The following is a 22,536-nucleotide window of genomic DNA, read 5'->3' as shown; positions in this document are numbered from 1 at the left end:
TAGATAGATAGTACTCCTACTATCCAGAACAACCTTCCATAAAAAAAAAAGGAATGCTCTAGAACAACCTAAAACCTCAAAACCCCAGTGGCGACGGAGCGAGGAGGGAGGGAGCGATGGCGCCGAAGCGGAAGCCAGCGGAGCCGCCGAGGGACGCCGAGGGGATATTCCGCGGCGTCTCCGCCTTCTTCGTCCCCCACGGCGTGCAGCCCCGCCGCCTCGAGGTCGCCGCTTCTCCCCCCCTTCCACCCCCGCCCGATTTGCCTCCCATTTGTGCTTATTAGGTTTTTGGATTGCGGCGGTGGCTGTAGGTGTGGAAGCAGAAGCTGGTGCAGATGGGGGGCCGCCTGGAGAAGAAGGACGCCGGCGCCAAGGGCGCCAGGATCAACCACGTGCTCGCCGCCGACGCCAAGGCGCTGCTCCGGGAGCTCGGCGCCGACTGGCTTCACCGCTTCACGGGGGTAATAGCTAGCTGCTCTCCCCAGCCCCCCTTCGACCCCGTAGAACCCTAGTCTCTCTTACCCTCCCCTAGTGCTGTGTGCAATCCCACATCTGCATTCAGTTCCCAAAGGCTTGCACCTGCCAAAGTAATGTGGGCATCAAATGAGCCTTCTGAGAGATTGCAACGAGTGCCTGTATTCACATGAGCATTGGATTTTGATCGCAGAGCGTGGTGTCCTTCGATTGGCTGGAGGAGTGCCTCAAGTCCGGCGAGAGGCTGCCCGAGCACAAGTTCACCATCAACTACGAAGAGGAATTTAAACCCAAAAAGGCAGCTGGTACAGGCGCGTCAAATCCTGCAAAGAGGAGCAAAATGTCATCCGAGGATCCTGAGAGTCACAAAGCAATTAGTGGACATGATGGGAAGGAGGAGGTGGCTACCGGGGAGCATCGAGACAAAACAAGTACACATGTGCATGATGGTTCAGGTGTCGAAAAGGGGCCTGGCCAGTTTGCACATAGCCAGACTAGCTCTGGGGATACTAAGGATACCGTAGGGTCTCTTGATACTGAGGTATAACCATGACCTGATAAACCAATGTGCCCTAACCATCTTTTCTCTAAAGCTTAAATTAGCTTATTTTGAGTTTTTGACACACCTATTCTTCTATAGTTTGCCAAAGTTTATACACAGTGAGGCATCAAAAAAGAAAAATATTATTTCTAATGAACTTTGAGCTATAGATTGTACTTACATGCCTGCTGAATATCGGAATTCAACCCTGTTGCCCATTGGCAAGCAACTTTATATCTATTCAAGTTTTCATCCATGGAGTGTACACTTGAAAGTCTTCACTTCTCGGTGCTGGGCTTTATCTCATTTTTGCATAGACGGGAATTTTCTGCTTTGCATGCTAATTCATTAGTCATACAACCAGGAAGCTTCTTCTGGGGAACCCACAACATATGCTCCACCAGACCTCAATAGGAACATCACTGAGATTTTTGGAAAACTTATCAACATATATAGAGGTAAAGTACATTGACACATTCACACATTGTACTTAGTAATGTTCTCATCATTTGGTTGATTGTTGTGCAATTTCATTTTTCTCTTGAAGCCATGGGAGATGACCGGAGATCATTTAGCTATTACAAGGCCATTCCTGTAATCGAGAAACTGCCATTCAAAATAGAAAGTGGCGACCAAGTTAAAAACCTCCCTGCCATTGGGAAATCTTTGAGAGACCATGTATGTATGTCTTGTTCTACCATTTCTTACTGTTTGTTGGTGACTGCTAGTGTAGTCCGCAACTCTTTCGACATTTTAAAAAGCCGACAAGTATATTTTGGACTCCAATGTAAATGAAACTAATAAGATGAACTTATTGTCTTTCCGCAAAAAAAAGAAAAAGAAAAAGATGAACTTATTGTCTTTGTCTTGTTTACTAGAAAAATTATTGCCATTTTCGCTGATAGCATAAAACATAAAGTGCTAGATGACGCTGAACAGTTATAGCATGGGCCAAATAGGAGTTTGAACATAGAAGTTCCAAGAAAGAAAATGATTTTGCATTCATCATTTGATTCACAGATTAATGAAATAGTGACAACAGGAAAGCTTTCCAAACTGGAACACTTTGAGAATGATGAAAAGGTAACCTAATTTTGAGCAAGGACTAATTCTTAAGCATTATTCAGTTGCATGCACTGATAATTGATTTACATAATTTTAAAGGTACGGGCAGTCAGCCTATTCGGTGAAGTTTGGGGTGTTGGTCCTGCAACTGCTCTTAAGTTATATGATAAAGGACACCGTACTCTTGATGACCTTCGGAAAGATGACTCACTTACATATGCTCAGAGGACTGGCTTGAAATTCTTTGATGATATCAGACAAAGAATCCCTCGGCATGAGGTATGCAATTCGTGCACTTGTTTGCTACTCCCTCCGTCCAAAATAAGTGTCTCAAATTTGTACTAACCTTAGTACAAAGTTGTACTAAGGTTGAGACACGTATTTTGGGACGGAGGGAGTATTAGTTACTAGATTTTTCACAGGCATGCAACACAGCACACATTACATTCTTTTCTTATCTAGGTCAGTGAGATGGAGAAGCTTTTGCAAGAAGTTGGGAATGATATCTTGCCTGGAGTGAGTTACAGAGATCATTTTGAGCAACTATTTGTACAGATCACACATAAGCTGTTAAGGCCAATCACTTTCCTATAGTTATCTCTAAAATTTGTCATGCGTGATTCTTATTTGAAGGTGACAATTGTATGCGGAGGATCATACAGACGTGGAAAATCATCTTGTGGTGACATGGATATTGTAATTACTCATGATGATGGTAAAAGGTATACTTCAAAGCATGTGAAACCAGGTTTAGAACTGGACAGGCCTTGTCTAATGATTTAAAATTCACATATCAGGAGAATGTATGCTTCTATGGTCCACTCAATGTATGCTATAATATTGTAATGAATAATTACACTGGCTAGGAAATTAAAACATGGGAGAAGACAGAACCTCACAATCATTCTGAGCAGCAGTTTGATTATACAACATTGTTATCAACTTCTGTAAAAAATATATTGTATCAACTCATTGTAACTTGCAAGTTTAGATTGATGACATATTCTCCTCTATAAGCATTTCGATTCGTATTTATGCAAGAACAGTTTCATAGTACAAGAAGTTGTGAATCAGGCCTTGCAATTCTTTGCAGTCATGTAGGTTTTCTGCCGAAGTTTGTTCAGAGGTTGAAGGACATCAATTTTTTAAGGGAGGACCTTATCTTCAGCGTAAACAGTATTGAGGTATGTAGCCACCAGTTCCACAGAATTTGAGAAGATATATTATATGGAAGAGATAGCATATAAATAATAATCCAAAAAACACTGGTGATAAAAAAGTAGAAAGTTACAATATCTGATAAGGTCCTTTCTCAACTTCCTGAAGAAGTGTATTAAGAAGGTTTGAGTTAGCTAGCATTCCTCGATGAAATGCAGGGAACTGACAGCGGGGTTGACACATATTTTGGTCTTTGCACGTATCCTGGGCGTGAGCTGCGGCATCGCATTGACCTCAAGGTATGGAGTGATTCCACTATTCCAGTAGAAGACATCAGAGTTATATTGACGTTTTTATTCTTCAGTTAGCACCGATTTGTTTCTTTTGGAACTGAAAAACATAGTTCACTTCATGTCGGCGTCTGCCGTTTGATGTTGACAGGTATACCCAAGGAACAGATATGCATCCGGGCTGCTAGCCTGGACTGGAAATGATGTTCTAAATCGACGGTATAAATTCGAGCTCTATGCATACGTCGTGCCATGGTTATGAAAATCTGACTTTGTTCTTTTGGGAATAACTTGTGCAATTACAACATGCAGATTGAGAATACTAGCAGAATCAAAAGGCTACGTGCTTGATGACACGGGTTTGTATCTTGCTACACAGAGCAGTGGTGGAAAGCGCGTAAGCACACACGCTTGTTCATCGGTTATTACAATTCTGTCTTCCTTCATTTCTCTGTCGGCATTTCATCTTTTATCGTGAATTTCGCAGGCAGGGAGATCAGAAGCTATAGTTAACTGCCACGAGGAGAAGGACGTGTTCGACACGCTTGGGTTCCCCTACTTGGAACCTCATGAACGAAATCTATAGTTCTGAAGGAAAATGTAGCTTTGCCAAGCATGTGTAGTTTTGCTTCTCCTTGTACCGCAGGCCGGCTGGTAGCTGTTTCCAAGGCTGTGCAGCAAACCTTTGTTGGAGACGGTAGTCTGGCAGGCTCGTACATAGTTGTTGTTCTCTGTTGTACTGTAGGGCAGTAAGGAGAATGTTGCTCATGCCGCATGAATCTATGGACAAGTTTCTAGCTATTTTGTCGTACGACCGTTTTCTTTGCCTTCTCAATGGCCACGATGGTTTTTACTTTGCAACTGCAGCTATTGCAGGCGAAAGCAGGAGTATAATAAAAATACAGCACTCCCTCTGAATGAGAGGCAAGTAATATAGATCGAAGGGAGTAGTAAATTTCAGAAAACATGCTGCTTCAGATAATGTAGCGTGAGTGCCATAATTCATAGTACATCACAGGGTCTTCGGCAACTATGCCCATATAAGATGGTGTTTTCAGGAATCTAATAAGAAAGAAATGCGCCTTAAAGTCATTTACTACAGAATAACCATCAACAAAGGACGGTCCAAAGTTGCAGGCAAAAATGTCACGGTCAAATCTTGAGAAACTTGACAAGCCCAGGGCATTTTCAAAGCTTGTTGCACTGTGAGATAACCCAGATCCAAAAACTCTCCCCTTCCTTGGAAGTTAACCAGATCTAAAAGTTAGCACGCAAAGTGGGAACATCTGACCGATGGTGCGAAATATGCCGCATCCCAGCCAGCACTTTTAGCTACTTACTGAAAACGGAGCTGAAGTTTCAGGCTTAAGTCAAACTAACCATAATCGCCTACATAGTTGCGAAGATTACTTACATCTCCTCTGCCTACACCTACCGAGAAGCAAACAGCGGTGGTCAATAAGAGCTGTTGCTGGGACCGCCACCGAGCATTTCGTCCCTGTCGATGAATCGCTCGAGAAGCTCCCGGTCCTTGGTCACCAGACACTCGTCATCTTTGCCGAACCAGTCGTACCGGTTCCTTGCAATGTAATCGTAGGCTGCGTCTTCAGTGGGACGGGGATGATCAGCAGGGAGCTCAGCACCGAGTAGGGAAGAGGCAGGTATGATGCAACTTTCAGCGCAGCTGCAACCAAAAATGTTAAGAATGTTCAGTGGCATGACAACCGAGAGGATCAACTACAATGCAATAATTGTACTACGAATTTTTGCTGAATTGAGTATGTTTTTCAGTTTATAGTGCTGTTTTATCCCAGCATAGCTATTGTTTATAATTTGCAGCAAGCATATGGAAACCTGAAACTATTTGTATACTTTCAGAATTCTGATGCCTCAAGGACTGATTAAACTATATAATCTAAAGAGAATTGCACATCTCAAATTTTACACAATTTAGTGAAGGAGAGCAAAAACAGTTGACATTGCAAAAACTTTTGGTTGAGCAAGGGATGAGACAACAATAGCGTAAAACACACAACGAACCAACTGAAATAAGGGATCCCTAAAATAAAGATGAGTTCAGCAAAACAACTGAAATATAGACGTGTTCAATGATAAGTAAGGTGCTTGCCCATCCTTCACATATCACAATCCTAGCTAAAGATAAGAGCTGCAGACCTGACTCATAAGAATCAACAAGAAGGGCAAGGTAATCGACTCCCAATTCATAAACTATGACAAATATCATACTATTTGGTACTAGTACATGGTACTGAAATGAAAACCAACTCTAAGGATTCAAGCGGCACTCATGTCAGCATTCTGCATAAAATGACAGGAGTTGACCCTTAAAGCAAGAATTCCATCTCAGGTGATGCTACTTGCTACGTACAGTACTATTCTCAGCACCGACAAACGAAAACACCTCAGCATCATATTGCTAGTGACCTGTCAGAAAAATCTTGACAGGACACACTTAACCAAGAGGAGCCTGCTCTGAATCTGGAGGAGGAAGGGGATACTAACCAGTGGAGCCCTCGTAGTAGGCCTCAGGCCCCTCGATGAAGAGAACGCGGCGCAGCACGTCCTCCCGGTCCATGCCCACCAGCCTCAGGTACGGCTCCGCGGCCTTGGACTGCAGGCAGCAGAACCTGATCTTGGCGTGCTTGTCCGTCCTGAACACCCACTTCACTCCTGCATTGCGAAAACCGCGAACAATTCGCCATCACAATCGACTCCCAGGCGCAACAAAGCAGCACCGTCGAACGCGAATCGCTCGGCCCAAATTAGGCCACGGTGCGAGCCAAATGGTGCCCAGGAATGAGGAATCGTGCGCTCACCGCGGTGGCAGAGGTGGCAGACGCCGTCGTAGATGAGCACGCGCGGCTGCAGGACGGTGGGCACGGTGGCCGCGATGGCGGCGGCGGCGGCCCCGACCCCGACCGGCACGGGCGACCCGAGGGGCCGCGGCGCGTCCTCGTCGACGACGATGTCGGTGGCGGCGGCGGAGGCGACCGCCGACGCGCAGCCGCCGAGGCCGGCGAGCGACGGGGCGAGGCGGGGGCGGAGGCGGGCGATGAGGGTGCGGACGAGCATTTTTTTTTCTCTTTACTCCCTCGCGGCGAGGTGGCGGTTCTACACAGGTCTGGGCTTCCCTTTCTTCCTTCCCCTCTGCTTCAGGCTGCTGAAAGCTTTCTCTCCTGTTTTATTTTTTCTCACTGTGCCCTTTTCAACGCTGACCGCGGATCGCCGGGCTGCTTCGCTTGGAGAGCAAGTCGAATGTGGTGGGCCTTTCCCTTTCTGTCCTTTTTATACATTTTTTAATTATTCCCTGGTCTTAAATGTAAGTCTTCACGTGAACTTGATTTTTTTTTTGCAGATAACTCGATTTTGGGATGCTTTTTTTTTCTTGAAGGGAGATATATTAATATCACGAAGATACCAATTACACCCAGCCCCTGCACAAATAAGATGTCGAAAGACATTCAGGATATATTCGAGAAAAGACATTCAGAATGCACACAACCAAAAACAAAATAAAAAAGAGAGAAATATAAAAGCAATGATCATGTCGCAGTGATGAAACACTAACACTGTAACCAACACCAAAGACAACACTCATACCCCAAAAGTGGTTCTTCAAAGCGACGCCTCCAAAAAGAAAACAATGCACAAGCGTTGTTGTCGCCCGATCAATGATCTTGAGTTTTCACCTTGAAGAAAGACCGAGATCCCAAAAACAATGCCTTCAGTAAGGCCATTGCCAAAGGGTTCAAAAAGGCCATTGCCAAAAACTCCTCTCCGCCATTACAAGCCTCCGATCGCAGCTGCCATAACTTTCATCACCATTCTCAATGCATGGAAATCTATGCTTAGACATGTCCCATGGCACCGGCAAGATAGCAAAGCTTCGCGTCACCCCCTCATGAAGCCTCTTTGGCCGAAGATAAGGGAGCACACGACCGTATCGATTTTGATCTAGATATCCAGTGACGACATGCGTCAAACATCAGAAATCTTTAAGAGGAACACCGGAACTCGTTGGCGTACAGATCGAGGAGGCAAACATGAAGCAGATCAAAGACTTGGCGCTCGAAGACCAGCAGGGCTAAACCACCTTTATTCCGGCCGAGCCAGTAGCCCCCATGCCTCCGGCGGCTGCAGAGGAGAAGACGAACGCGCCGACCACGCTAGTCATCCCACGGTATGCGAGTGGCAACCATCGCCGATCTTGGGATGCTAATTTAAACACCATTTTTTGTGCAAACATCTTGTGTCTCTTAAAATATTTATCCATCTCCAGATACTAATTTTGCTACTCCCTTCGATCCAAGTTAATCGACGCAGCTTTAGTATAATCAGAGGGAGTATTTGATTTGATTTTACTGTTCACACACATATGCAAGATGCACCTGGGCACGGAATCGCCACACTCTACATAATGTTCCTATTAAAAACTGCCAAAGATCATTTCGCCAATGGCTCAGAACAAGATCCATATATACCTACTCATCTCAGACAGGACGGCTTTCAACTTGAGCGGCCGACAATAACATCGCAGAGGTTCTGGCTAAGAAATGAGAACCCAATGTTTCATGTTGCTGGTAGGTCTCAAGTGAACCTAATACATGTTTTCTGATTGAAGGGCCCAACAAACATCTTGTGATACCCAATAGTACGTGTTTTTTTTGTGCCACATGTTTTGGTGTAAAGAAGAAGCTACACATATGAGAGTGAGAAGCCACAATATTGAAGCCGTTGATCTGATTTGTTCTTGAATACAGAGCTGGTCACTAAAGTCTATTTGATTCAATGGACTTTCGAAGGATTCAACCCTTAAAATTGTTCCTACATTGCTTGTTAGGTTCGTAGGACTACAAACTCGAAGGAGTTTTCCCTAGGATTTTTCATGCACTAGATTTTGTAGGAAAACTAGGAAAATGCCCGTGCTATGGTACTGAACCCCCAAAAAATGAAGCGAAGCCTACTTTACTCAAGTTGTCCATGGATTTTTCGACCACAAACCTGCTTGCTGGCATGAAACACTGGAAGTTAAATGCTAAAAAAGAAGCCTGTCCTTGCAAATTTGGCTCCTTATGCGTCATGACCATCTATTCTTGATAAAAGTGAACTATTGCCATTATTAAGATCAAGTACAATAGAGTCTCCTTCCTCCTCCCGCCGGCGGCGGCGCCGATCCGCCCCACCTCCGATGGCCTTTGGGCCATGGAGGTTCGGAGGATCTCAGCCCCATGCCGGCGGAAGGGACCCTGTTGGGGATATAACTATTTGATATGACCCGTCCAGGAGGGGCCGGGTTATACCTATGAATATTCTTGAAGCCCAGGACCAAGGTTGAAGATGGCGATTCAGTAAGGGCCAAAGCCCAGAGGCGACTTAAGGCCCATAGAGATAAACCGCCATATGTACATGACTTGTGTTGTAAGGCAGGAATAGTTAGAGACCGAGCCAGACACTGTTTATGAGCCGACCGGGACTCTGAGAGTCACTGGGCGTCGACCTCTATATATAAAGGGATGACCCGGCGGCAGATCAGGGCAAGTAACATCAAATCGAGAGCTAGGTCAAGCGATTCGCTCCCTGGTCATCGAGACATAAGCAATCCCACTCAAAACTGGATCGTAGGCTTTTACCTTCACCGTAAGGGGCCGAACCAGTATAAACCTCGTGTCCTTTGTCCCTATTAACCCCTTTAAATTTCCTTGCGATGGCTCCACGACTAAGTCCTTTCACGAGGACATCTGCCGTGACAATTCGACGATAATTGGCGCCCACCGTGGGGCCAGCGCACGGTGGATTTGAGTTCTTGAAGGGCAGCTTCGAAGGGCTCAAGGGATACGCTGTGGGCCAGATGACCAAGAGTCGTCGCGGCAAGCTCTACATCGATGACGCGGGCTGGGGTCCTGACGCCGACTCAATTGAGTATGGGTATCGGGTCCCCTTCGGTGGAATTCACATTTTCATCGGCAAGATCGGCGCCCCGGGCCCTGAGCCGGATATCTGCACCGACCTCGTCGAGACGGCTCAGCGTGCGAGACCCGCCCGGGCTCTGCCTGCCATGAAGCGTACCTTCGTGGGATGCATCCACGGAGAACTCTCTGAAGGATCTGCATCTGGCGGTGAGACGGCCATCTATTCTGATGGTGAGTCGTCCACGGGTGAGATAGATTCGTTGTATCAACTGCAAAACGGCGGGCTTGGGGGTTGTTCCGATGGCATCAGTATTCCAGATCTCCTTGAGCCGCCGAGCAGGGTCGGGATCTTCATGGCTGGCACGCAACCTATTCAAAACTCCACAACTGCGGCAGCGATAACCTCCGGGTCAGCAGCAGCCGGGGCAGGAGGCCATGTGCGCTCGTCGGCTCAGGTGCTGATGGATCTCACGGATAAGATGACCACTCTGTTCACTGCCACGGTCAACCCGGTGGATCAAGCTCAACATGATGCGGAAGTTGTTGGGGAACGTTGCAGAAAATAAAAAAATTCTATGCTTCACCAAGATCAGTCTATGGAGTCATCTAGCAACGAGAGAGAGGATTGCATCTACATACCCTTGTAGATCGCGCACGAAAGCATTCAAGAGAACGGGTTGAGGGAGTCGTAGTCGTCGTGATCCAAATCACCGAAGATCCTAGCACCGAACGGACGACACCTCCGCGTTCAACACAAGTACGGTTGGGGAAGACGTCTCCTCCTTCTTGATCCAGCAAGGGGAGGGAGAAGTTGATGGAGATCTAGCAGCACGACGGCGTGGTGGTGGAAGTAGCGGCAATCTCGGCAGGGCTTCGCCAAGCTCTACGAGAGGGAGAGGTGTTGCAGAGGGAGAGGGAGGCGCGAGGAGCAGGGGTGTGCAGCCCTCCCTCCCTCCCTCTTTATATAGGGGCCCTGGGGGGCGGCGGCCAAGGGGGTGGCTTGCCCCCCAAGCCAAGTGGGGCGCCCCCCACCCCTAGGGTTTCCAACCCTAGGCGTAGGGGGAGGCCCAAGGGGGGCGCACCAGCCCACCAGGTGCTGGTTCCCCACCCACTTAAGCCCATGGGGCCCTCCGGGATAGGTGGCCCCCACCTGGTGGACCCCCAGGACCCTTCCGGTGGTCCCGGTACAATACCGGTGACCCCAGAAACTTTCCCGATGGCCGAAACTGGACTTCTTATATATAATTCTTCACCTCCGGACCATTCCGGAACTCCTCGTGACGTCCGGGATCTCATCCGGGACTCCGAACAACTTTCGGGTTACCGCATACTAATATCTCTACAACCCTAGCGTCACCGAACCTTAAGTGTGTAGACCCTATGGGTTCGGGAGACATGCAGACATGACCGAGATGACTCTCCGGTCAATAACCAACAGCAGGATCTGGATACCCATGTTGGTTCCCACATGCTCCTCGATGATCTCATCGGATGAACCACGATGTCGAGGATTCAAGTAATCCCGTATACAATTCCCTTTGTTAAACGGTACGTTACTTGCCCGAGATTCGATCGTCGGTATCCCAATACCTCGTTCAATCTCGTTACCGGCAAGTCACTTTACTCATACCGTAATGCATGATCCCGTGACCAAACACTTGGCCACATTGAGCTCATTATGATGATGCATTATCGAGTGGGCCCAGAGATACCTCTCCGTCATACGGAGTGACAAATCCCAGTCTTGATCCGTGTCAACCAAACAGATACTTTCGAGGATACCCGTAGTATACCTTTATAGTCACCCAGTTACGTTGTGCGTTTGGTACACCCAAAGCACTCCTACGGCATCCGGGAGTTACACGATCTCATGGTCTAAGGAAATGATACTTGACATTGGGAAAGCTCTAGCAAACGAACTACACGATCTTGTGCTATGCTTAGGATTGGGTCTTGTCCATCACATCATTCTCCTAATGATGTGATCCCGTTATCAACGACATCCAATGTCCATAGTCAGGAACCCATGACTATCTGTTGATCAACGAGCTAGTCAACTAGAGGCTCACTAGGGACATGTTGTGGTCTATGCATTCACACGTGTATTATGATTTCCGGATAACACAATTATAGCATGAATAACAGACAATTATCATGAACAAGGAAATATAATAATAATCATTTTATTATTGCCTCTAGGGCATATTTCCAACAGTCTCCCACTTGCACTAGAGTCAATAATCTAGTTACATTATGATGAATCGAACACCCATAGAGTTCTGGTGTTGATCATGTTTTGCTCGCGGAAGAGGTTTAGTCAACGGATCTGCGACATTCAGATCCATATGCACTTTGAAAATATCTATGTCTCCATCTTGAACATTTTCACGAATGGAGTTGAAGCGACGCTTGATGTGCCTGGTCTTCTTGTGAAACCTGGGCTCCTTGGCAAGGGCAATAGCTCCAGTGTTGTCACAGAAGAGAGTGACCGGCCCCGACGCATTGGGTATGACTCCTAGGTCGGTGATGAACTCCTTCATCCAGATTGCTTCATGCGCTGCCTCCGAGGATGCCATGTACTCCGCTTCACATGTAGATCCCTCCACGACGCTTTGCTTGCAACTGCACCAGCTTACTGCCCCTCCATTCAAAATATACACGTATCCGGTTTGTGACTTAGAGTCATCCAGATCTGTGTCGAAGCTAGCGTCGACGTAACCCTTTACGACGAGCTCTTCGTCACCTCCATATATGAGAAACATATCCTTAGTCCTTTTCAGGTACTTCAGGATGTTCTTGACCGTTGTCCAGTGTTCCATGCTGGGATTACTTTGGTACCTTCCTACCAAACTTACGGCAAGGTTTACATCAGGTCTGGTACACAGCATGGCATACATAATAGACCCTATAGCTGAGGCATAGGGGATGACACTCATCTTTTCTCTATCTTCTGCCGTGGTCGGGCATTGAGCCGAGCTCAATTTCACACCTTGCAACACAGGCAAGAATCCCTTCTTGGACTGATCCATACTGAACTTCTTCAATATCTTATCAAGGTATGTGCTTTGTGAAAGACCTATGAGGCGTCTCGATCTATCCCGATAGATCTTGATGCCTAATATGTAAGCAGCTTCTCCAAGGTTCTTCATTGAAAAACACTTATTCAAGTAGGCCTTAATGCTGTCCAAAAGTTCTATATCATTTCCCATCAAAAGTATGTCATCTACATATAATATGAGAAATGCTACAGAGCTCCCACTCACTTTCTTGTAAACGCAGGCTTCTCCATAAGTCTACATAAACCCAACGCTTTGATCATCTCATCAAAGCGAATGTTCCAACTCCGAGATGCTTGCACTAGCCCATAAATGGATCGCTGGAGTTTGCATACCTTGTTAGCATTTCAGGATGGACAAAACCTTCCGGCTGCATCATATACAGTTCTTCCTTAAGATAGCCGTTAAGGAATGCCGTTTTGACGTCCATTTGCCATATCTCATAATCATAGTATGCGGCAATTGCTAACATGATTCGGATGGACTTCAGCTTCGCTACGGGAGAGAATGTCTCATCGTAGTCAACCCCTTGAACTTGTCGATAACCCTTAGCGACAAGTCGAGCTTTATAGATGGTAACATTACCATCCGCGTCCGTCTTCTTCTTAAAGATCCATTTGTTTTCTATCGCTCGCCGATCATCTGGCAAGTCTGTCAAAGTCCATACTTCGTTTTCATACATGGATCCTATCTCGGATTGCATGGCTTCAAGCCATTTGTTGGAATCTGGGCCCGCCATTGCTTCTTCATAGTTCGAAGGTTCACCGTTTTCTAACAACATGATCTCTAGGACAGGGTTGCCATACCACTCTGGTGTGGAACGTGTCCTCGTGGACCTACGAAGTTCAATAGTAACTTGTTCCGAAGTACCTTGATCATCATCATTAGTTTCCTCTCTAGTCGGTGCAGGCACCACAGGAACATCTTCCTGAGCTGCGCTACTTTCCGGTTCAAGAGGTAGTACTTCATCAAGTTCCACTTTCCTCCCACTTACTTCTTTCGAGAGAAACTCTTTCTCCAGAAAGGGTCCGTTCTTGGCAACAAAGATCTTGCCTTCGGATCTAAGGTAGAAGGTATACCCAATGGTTTCCTTAGGGTATCCTATGAAGACGCATTTTTTCGACTTGGGTTCGAGCTTTTCAGGTTGGAGTTTCTTGACATAAGCATCGCATCCCCAAACTTTTAGAAATGACAGCTTAGGTTTCTTCCCAAACCATAATTCATACGGTGTCGCCTCAACGGATTTAGACGGTGCCCTATTTAAAGTGAATGTAGTTGTCTCTAGAGCGTATCCCCAAAATGATAGCGGTAAATCAGTGAGTGACATCATAGATCGCACCATATCCAATAGAGTGTGATTTCGACGTTTGGACACACCGTTACACTGAGGTGTTCCAGGCGGCGTGAGTTGTGAAACGATTCCACATTTCCTTAAGTGCATACCAAATTCGTGACTTAAATATTCTCCCCCACGATCTGATTGTAAGAACTTTATCTTTCGGTCATGTTGATTTTCTACCTCATTCTAAAATTCCTTGAACTTTTCAAAGGTCTCAGACTTGTGTTTCATCAAGTAGACTTACCCATATCTACTCAAGTCGTCAGTGAGAGTGAGAACATAACGATAGCCTCCGCGAGCCTCAACGCTCATTGGACCACACACATCAGTATGTATGATTTCCAATAAGTTGGTTGCTCGCTCCATTGTTCCGGAGAACGGAGTCTTGGTCATTTTGCCCATGAGGAATGGTTCACATGTGTCAAATGATTCGTAATCGAGAGACTCTAAAAGTCCATCAGCATGGAGCTTCTTCATGCGCTTGACACCAATGTGACCAAGGCGGCAGTGCCACAAGTATGTGGGACTATCGTTATCAACTTTACATCTTTTGGTATTCACACTATGAATATGTGTAACATCACGTTTGAGATTCATTAAGGATAAACCATTGACCAGCGGGGCATGACCATAAAACATATCTCTCATATAAATAGAACAACCATTATTCTCGGATTTAAATGAGTAGCCATCTCGCATTAAACGAGATCCAGATACAATGTTCATGCTCAAAGCTGGCACTAAATAACAATTATTGAGGTTTAAAACTAATCTCATAGGTAAATGTAGAGGTAGCGCGCCGACGGCGATCACATCGACCTTGGAACCATTCCCGACGCGCATCGTCACCTCGTCCTTTGCCAGTCTCCGCTTATTCCACAGCTCCTGTTTTGAGTTACAAATATGAGCAACCGCACCGGTATCAAATACCCAGGAGCTACTACGAGTACTGGTAAGGTACACATCAATTACATGTATATCACATATACCTTTAGTGTTGCCGGCCTTCTTGTCCGCTAAGTATTTGGGGCAGTTCCGCTTCCAGTGCCCGCTTCCCTTGCAATAAAAGCACCCAATCTCAGGTTTGGGTCCATTCTTTGGCTTCTTCCCGGCAACTGGCTCACCGGGCGCGGCAACTCCCTTGCCGTCCTTCTTGAAGTTCTTCTTACCCTTGCCTTTCTTGAACTTAGTGGTTTTATTGACCATCAACACTTGATGTTCCTTTTTGATTTCCACCTCCGCTGATTTCAGCATTGAAAATACTTCAAGAATAGTTTTCACCATCCCCTGCATATTGAAGTTCATCACAAAGCTCTTGTAGCTAGGTGGGAGTGACTGAAGGATTCTGTCAATGACCATCTCGTCCGGGAGGTTAATGTCCAGCTGGGACAGGCGGTTGTGCAACCCAGACATTTTGAGTATGTGCTCACTGACAGAACTATTTTCCTCCATCTTACAACTGTAGAACTTGTCGGAGACTTCATATCTCTCGACCCGGGCATGAGCTTGGAAAACCATTTTCAGCTCTTCGAACATCTCATATGCTCCGTGTTGCTCAAAACGCTTTTGGAGCCCCGGTTCTAAGCTGTAAAGCATGTCGCACTGAACGAGGGAGTAATCATCAGCACGTGAATGCCAAGCGTTCATAACGTCTTGGTTCTCTAGGATGGGTGCGTCACCTAGCGGTCCTTCTAGGACATATGCTTTCTTGGCAGCTATGAGGATGATCCTCAGGTTCCGGACCCAGTCCGTATAGTTGCTGCCATCATCTTTCTGCTTGGTTTTCTTTAGGAACATGTTGAAGTTGAGGTTGACATGAGCGTTGGCCATTTGATCTACAAGACATTTTGCAAAGGTTTTTTTAGACTAAGTTCGTGATAATTAAGTTCATCTAATCAAATTATTTAATGAACTCCCACTCAGATTAGACATCCCTCTAGTCATCTAAGTGATACATGATCCGACTCAACTAGACCGTGTCCGATCATCACGTGAGACGGACTAGTCATCATCGGTGAAAGTCTCCATGTTGATCGTATCTTCCATACGACTCATGTTCGACCTTTCGGTCTCTTGTGTTCCGAGGCCATGTCTGTACATGCTAGGCTCGTCAAGTCAACCTAAGTGTTTTTGCGTGTGCAAATCTGTCTTACACCCGTTGTATGTGAACGTTAGGATCTATCACACCCGATCATCACGTGGTGCTTCGGAACAACGAACTTTCGCAACGGCGCATAGTTAGGGGGAACACTTTCTTGAAATTATTATGAGGGGTCATCTTATTTACTACCGTCGTTCTAAGCAAATAAGATGCAAAAAACATGATAAACATCACATGCAATCAAATAGTGACATGATATGGCCAATATCATATTGCTCCTTTGATCTCCATCTTCGGGGCGCCATGATCATCTTCATCACCGGCAAGACACCATGATCTCCATCATCATGATCTCCATCATCGTGTCTCCATGAAGTTGTTCGCCAACTATTACTTCTACTAATGGCTAACGATTTAGCAATAAAGTAAAGTAATTACATGGCGTTTATTCATTGACACGCAGGTCATACAATAATTAAGACAACTCCTATGGCTCCTGCCGGTTGTCATACTCATCGACATGCAAGTCGTGATTCCTATTACAAGAACATGATCTCATACATCACATATATATCATTCATCACAACCTTTTGGCCATATCACATCACAAGGCATATGCTGCAAAAACAAGTTAGACGTCCTCTAATTGTTGTTGCATGTTTTTACGTGGCTGCAATAGGGTTCTAGCAAGAACTTTTCTTACCTACGTAAAAGCCACAACGTGATATGCCAATTTCTATTTACCCTTCATAAGGACCCTTTTCATCGAATCCGATCCGACTAAAGTGGGAGAGACAGACACCCGCTAGCCACCTTATGCAACTAGTGCATGTCAGTCGGTGGAACCTGTCTCACGTAAGCGTACGTGTAAGGTCGGTCTGGGTCGCTTCATCTCATGATGACGCCAAAACAAGATAAGACTAGTAGTGGCAAGAAAATTGACAACATCTACGCCCACAACAAATTTGTGTTCTACTCGTGCAAAGAAAACTACGCATAGACCTGGCTCTGATACCACTGTTAGGGAACGTTGCAGAAAATAAAATGTTTCTACGCTTCACCAAGATCAGTCTATGGAGTCATCTAGCAACGAGAGAGAGGATTGCATCTACATACCCTTGTAGATCGCACACGGAAGCGTTCAAGAGAATAGGGTTGAGGGAGTCGTTCTCGTCGTGATTCAAATCACCAAAGATCCTAGCGCCGAACGGACGGCACCTCCGCGTTCAACACACGTTTTGTTGGGGAAGAAGTCTCCTCCTTCTTGATCCAGCAAGGGGAGGGAGAGGTTGATGGAGATCCAGCAGCACGACGGCGTGGTGGTGGAAGTAGCGGCGATCCCGGCAGGGCTTCGCCAAGCTCTACGAGAGGGAGAGGTGTTGCAGAGGGAGAGGGAGGCGCCAGGAGCAGGGGTGCGCAGCCCTCCCTCCCCCCTCTTTATATAGGGGCCCTGGGGGGGCGCCGCCCCCCTAGAGATTGGATCTCAAGGGGGGGCGGCGGCCAAGGGGGTGGCTTGCCCCCTAAGCCAAGTGGGGCACCCCCACCCCTAGGGTTTCCAACCCTAGGCGCAGGAGGAGGCCCAAGGGGGCACACCAGCGCACCAGGGGCTGGTTCCCCACCCACTTCAGCCCATGGGGCCCTCCGGGATAGGTGGCCCCACCCGGTGGACCCCCGGGACCCTTCCGGTGGTCCTGGTACAATACCGGTGACCCCCAAAACTTCCCCGACGGCCGAAACTGGACTTCCTATATATAATTCTTCACCTCCGGACCATTCCGGAACTCCTCATGATGTCCGGGATCTCATTCGGGACTCCGAACAACTTTCGGGTTACCGCATACTAATATCTCTACAACCCTAGCGTCACCAAACCTTAAGTGTGTAGACCCTACGGGTTCGGGAGACATGCAGACATGACCGAGACGACTCTCCATTCAATAACCAACAGCAGGATCTGGATAACCATGTTGGTTCCCACATGCTCCTCGATGATCTCATCGGATGAACCACGATGTCGAGGATTCAAGTAATCCTGTATACAATTCCCTTTGTCAATTGGTACGTTACTTGCCCGACATTCGATCATCGGTATCCCAATACCTCGTTCAATCTCATTACCGGCAAGTCACTTTACTCGTACCGTAATGCATGATCCCGTGACCAAACACTTGGCCACATTGAGCTCATTATGATGATGCATTACCGAGTGGGCCCAGAGAAACCTCTCTGTCATACGGAGTGACAAATCCTTGTCTTGATCCGTGTCAACCCAACAGATACTTTCGGGGATACCCATAGTATACCTTTATAGTCACCCAGTTATGTTGTGACGTTTGGTACACCCAAAGCACTCCTACGGCATCCGGGAGTTACACGATCTCATGGTCTAAGGAAATGATACTTGACATTGGAAAAGCTCTAGCAAACGAACTACACGATCTTGTGCTATGCTTAGGATTGGGTCTTGTCCATCACATCATTCTCCTAATGATGTGATCCCGTTATTCAACAACATCCAATGTCCATAGTCAGGAAACCATGACTATCTGTTGATCAACGAGCTAGTCAACTAGAGGCTCACTAGGGTCATGTTGTGGTCTATGCATTCACATGTGTATTACGATTACGGATAACACAATTATAGCATGAATAACAGACAATTATCATGAACAAGGAAATATAATAATAATCATTTTATTATTGCCTCTAGGGCATATTTCCGACAGAAGTGGCGAAGTTAAAACTAGATATAGTGTAGGCTAAGGAAGATCTGGCAGCGGAAGACGTCAGGATGACCGCAGATCGGGCGGCTCTGGACGCTCAAGCTCAGCGGATTCAGGCGCAGACTTTCTGGCTCACGATGGACTAGAACGCGTCCAATGAGGTCATGAGGAGAAGATACCAGAAGACTCAGTCTCAGCTCCCTCCGGTTTATGATCCTTGAAACCTTTTCCATACACCCGGTGCAGGGCCCAGTAACCCGCCGGAGATAGACCGAGTTGCGGCACCCGGGGCTGGAACGCCGGTTCAACCACAAGTGATGGGGCCTCCCCGTATGAATACTGCTCCACCTCAGTATGTACCAACACCACCGGTTCATTACTCTAACCCGTTGGAGAACATGATTGTTGCGGCGTCACAATTGGCGACTCTCCCGGTGGAGGGAGACTCTCCGGCGGTGATGGAAACTCGAAGGATCAGAGAATTACTTCATACAGCTTTGGCACAACAGGAGGCGTATTTGTATAGCCGAGACAGGATTCATTTGACCCCTCGTCCAAGCCGGAGTCCGAGTTATAGCAGGCACATGGATCCAGCGGCCGTTTCAAGCAACGCCCGGTGCCGTAACCAGCCAGGTGGGCATGACCCGGCGCACAACGGAGCCTTTAACTTGGTGGATCAGGACAGAATACGTCAAGAGGCTGAGCGGGCGACTCAGCAGGCAGCTGAGCAGGCGGCTCAGCTGACGGCTTACTAGCCTTTTCCGGTTTATCTGGTGACTTCTATTGAGGCAGGTGTGGCCACCAAGATCGGAGGTGTCCCTTGTCTGGTGCCGGCTTTGCGTAACGAGTGTTTGCCCAAGGATTTCAAAGGACCTAGGAAGGTGCCTAATTATACGGCCGACTTACAGCCTGGGGCATGGATTGAAAGCTACGAGATGTCTATGGAGTTACTGGAGGTTAGTGACGCTGCGATGGCCAAGTACTTCACCATGATGTTGGATGGGACTATCCGCACTTGGTTGAAGGGGTTACCGCCTAATTCCATCGGGTCATGGGCAGAGTTAAAAGCCCGGTTCATTCAGAACTTCAAAGATACATGCAAGCAGCCCATGTCAATTGTGGATTTGACTAGCTGCAAGCAGGAGGAAGGTGAGTCCACGACCCATTGGGTGCGTCTGGTCAAAGTCATATTACATTCATCTGACAAAATGGACGCCGGCTCTGCAGTCTTAATGTTGGAGAAAAATTGCTGTTTTTTGCCTCTGAAGATGAAGCTAGGGCGGCTCAAGCGCGATTGCAATGATATGGGTACGCTGATGGCGGCTCTAGTCAAGTACGCCGACTCTGACAGTACCAAGGATCCTGAGTTTGATGATGAAAAGACAGGGAAGGAAAAGAAGAATGGCAACGGCAAGGGCCCTCAGCATAACTCGGCAAATCAAGGAGGTAATAAACGTAAGACTGATGGTAGCTTGTAGTTTATGGCTGACACCAATGTGCAGGGCAACAATCAACGATGTAAGGGGAGACCACCTCCCCGGTCCGGCGGGTCAGGCCCCACGCTTGAGCAGTTACTGAATGAGCCCTGTACAAGGCATGGCACTCAGTAGAAGCCGACCACTCATCTATGGAAGGATTGTACGATCATGAAGGCTTTCAAGAATTCCAACATGTTCGACGGTAATAATGGGAAGGGCGGCGGCTCAGTTGGCGGCGACTTTCATGGCCCGGACGGCATTTCAAATTCCAATTTTCAAAATTCTCAAGGTAATCAAGGGGGTTATAACCAGCAAGCTAGCCAGGGTGGTCAGCAGCAGCAGCAACAGCAACAGGGTGGATACCAGAGCCATCCAATGCAGCTGAATAATTGACAACATCATGTGTTTACCATCAATTTGTGCAAACGAGACCAGAAGCTTCATAAGAGGGCTGTGAACGATGTTGATCCGACAGTTCCTCGTTATTTGAGATGGTCTGAGCAGCCTATTCTATGGAGTAGGGAAGATCGCCCTCCCCGAGTTGACAATCCGGGTCACCTAGCCTTGGTGGTGGCCCCTCAGGTTGGTGGATATAAATTCACTAAAGTGATCATGGGTGGAGGCAGTAGCATCAACATCCTCTATTATGAGACCTTCCATCGCATGGGGTTAACTGATAAAAACCTTAAGCAGTCCAACACTGTTTTCCATGGCGTGTACCTAGTAAGTCGGCGTATACAGTTAGCAAGATCGAGCTGGAGGTAGCCTTTGGAGATGAGTACGACTCCAGGGCTGAGAAATTGACTTTTGAGGTGGTCAAGATCAAAAGCCCGTATCATGCTTTGTTTGGGCGGCCGGCTTATGCCAAGTTCATGGCACGACTGTGTTATGTGTATTTGCAGCTCAAGATGCTGGGTCATAAGGGTACCATCATAGTGCATGGAAGCCGGAAGATAGCCTTGGAATGTGAGGAAGGCGATGCCACTTATGCTGAATCTGTTTGTGCGACAGAAGAGTTGAAGTTCTACAAGAACAATGTTGACCCGGCAGATATGACGTCTTTGAAAAAGCCAACCATAGAGCATGAGCCGGTAATAGAGTTTAGGTCGGCTGATGATACTAAGCTTGTTGACTTTGTTCCAGGCGACTCATCTAAGAAGTTCAGTATCAGTGCCAATCTGGATCCCAAATAGGAAGCGCGCTCACCGAGTTCATCCATGAGAACCGGGACATCTCTGCATGGAAACCTTCTGACATGCCGGGTGTACCGAGAGAACTCGCTGAGCACACTCTTAATATTGATCCAAAATTTAAGCCGGTCAAGCAGTTTCTTCGACGGTTCAATGAGGAGAGGCGTAAGGCCATTGGTGAGGAAGTGGCCTGGCTCTTGGCGGCCGGGTTCATTGTTGAAGTTTTTCATCCAGAGTGGTTGGCTAACCCGGTGCTTGTGCTTAAGAAGGATGACACTTGGTGTATGTGTGTGGATTATACGGACTTAAACAAAGCTTGTCCGGCTGATCCTTTCGCTCTCCCTCGTATTGATCAAATTATCGATGCTACGGCGGGTTGTGAGCGTTTGAGATTTTTGGATGCTTACTCTGGTTATCATCATATCAAGATGGCAGTTAAGGACCAGGAGAAGACGGCGTTCATTACTCCGTTTGGAGCCTTCTGCTATGTATCTATGCCCTTTGGGCTTAAGAGTGCCTAGGCGACTTATCAGTGACGTGTGCAAAATTGTCTTCACAGTCAGATTGGGCGCAATGTTCATGCTTATGTGGACGACATTGTGGTAAAATCCATAGAGAAGGAGACATTGGTAGATGATCTGAAGGAGACCTTTGATAATCTCCGGGTCTACAAGATGATGCTTAACCCGGCCAAGTGTGTTTTTGGTGTGCCTGCAGGCAAGCTTTTGGGTTTTCCGGTTTCTAACAGGGGCATTGAGGCTAACCCGAAGAAGATTAAGGATAACACTTCTTTGGCTAAACCGGTGTGTATCAATGATGTTCAGCGTTTGGTGGGTCGTATTGCTGCTTTAAGCCGATTCATAAGCCGGTTAGGTGAGAAGGCCATACCGCTGTATCAGATGATGAAGAAGACAGACGACTTTGTCTGGAGCGATGCTGCTAATGCTGCCTTTGAAGACTTGAAGAGACAGCTAGCTGAGTCGCCAGTCCTTGCTACTCCCATTGATAAGGAGCCATTATTGTTATATGTGGCTGCTAACACACGTGCCGTCAGTGTAGCCATTGTGGTGGAACGCAAGAAGGCTGGTAAGGAGCATATGGTTCAACGGTCGGTTTACTACATCAGTGAGGTGCTTATTGAGTCCAAGCAAAGGTATCCACATTGGCAGAAGCTCGTTTATGGGGTGTTTA

At 47.0% G+C, this 22,536-nt stretch overlaps 1 protein-coding gene and 1 pseudogene across 2 annotated transcripts; one reads left to right on the top strand and one right to left on the bottom strand.

Moving 5' to 3' along the window:
- The first annotated feature begins 9 nt into the window (after positions 1-9).
- On the top strand, positions 10-4,353 carry LOC123156776 (DNA polymerase lambda). 2 transcript variants are annotated; one of them, XR_006478405.1, is made up of 14 exons: positions 10-224; positions 312-461; positions 668-1,015; positions 1,380-1,473; positions 1,563-1,693; positions 2,036-2,098; positions 2,180-2,359; positions 2,543-2,596; positions 2,714-2,802; positions 3,174-3,264; positions 3,457-3,537; positions 3,642-3,747; positions 3,841-3,925; positions 4,016-4,353. XR_006478405.1 is itself a non-coding variant. In XM_044574954.1 (14 exons), the coding sequence occupies exons 1-14, from the start codon at positions 117-119 to the stop codon at positions 4,112-4,114; spliced, it is 1,641 nt and encodes a 546-aa protein (XP_044430889.1). In that variant the 5' UTR covers positions 10-116; the 3' UTR covers positions 4,115-4,353. The 2 variants fall into 2 exon arrangements, 1 of the variants encoding a protein (XP_044430889.1); XM_044574954.1 differs by having other exon boundaries at positions 3,680-3,747.
- A 469-nt stretch (positions 4,354-4,822) lies between these two features.
- LOC123156778 (uncharacterized protein YuxK-like) lies at positions 4,823-6,694 on the bottom strand (annotated as a pseudogene).
- Positions 6,695-22,536: the final 15,842 nt, after the last annotated feature.

The sequence above is a fragment of the Triticum aestivum genome, chromosome 7B, assembly GCF_018294505.1.
Source record: "Triticum aestivum cultivar Chinese Spring chromosome 7B, IWGSC CS RefSeq v2.1, whole genome shotgun sequence".
In the NCBI taxonomy this organism is placed as follows: Eukaryota; Viridiplantae; Streptophyta; class Magnoliopsida; order Poales; family Poaceae; genus Triticum; species Triticum aestivum.
This window is presented reverse-complemented; position numbering and strand designations above follow the sequence as displayed.

Coding starts and splice junctions, on each gene's coding strand:
- LOC123156776 (XM_044574954.1), top strand. CDS start 117: ATGGCGCCGAAGCGGAAGCCAGCGGAGCCGCCGAGGGACGCCGAGGGG. Junction 3,538..3,679: donor GGCATCGCATTGACCTCAAG/GTATGGAGTGAT, acceptor TGATGTTGACAG/GTATACCCAAGGAACAGATA. Junction 3,926..4,015: donor AGAGCAGTGGTGGAAAGCGC/GTAAGCACACAC, acceptor TGAATTTCGCAG/GCAGGGAGATCAGAAGCTAT.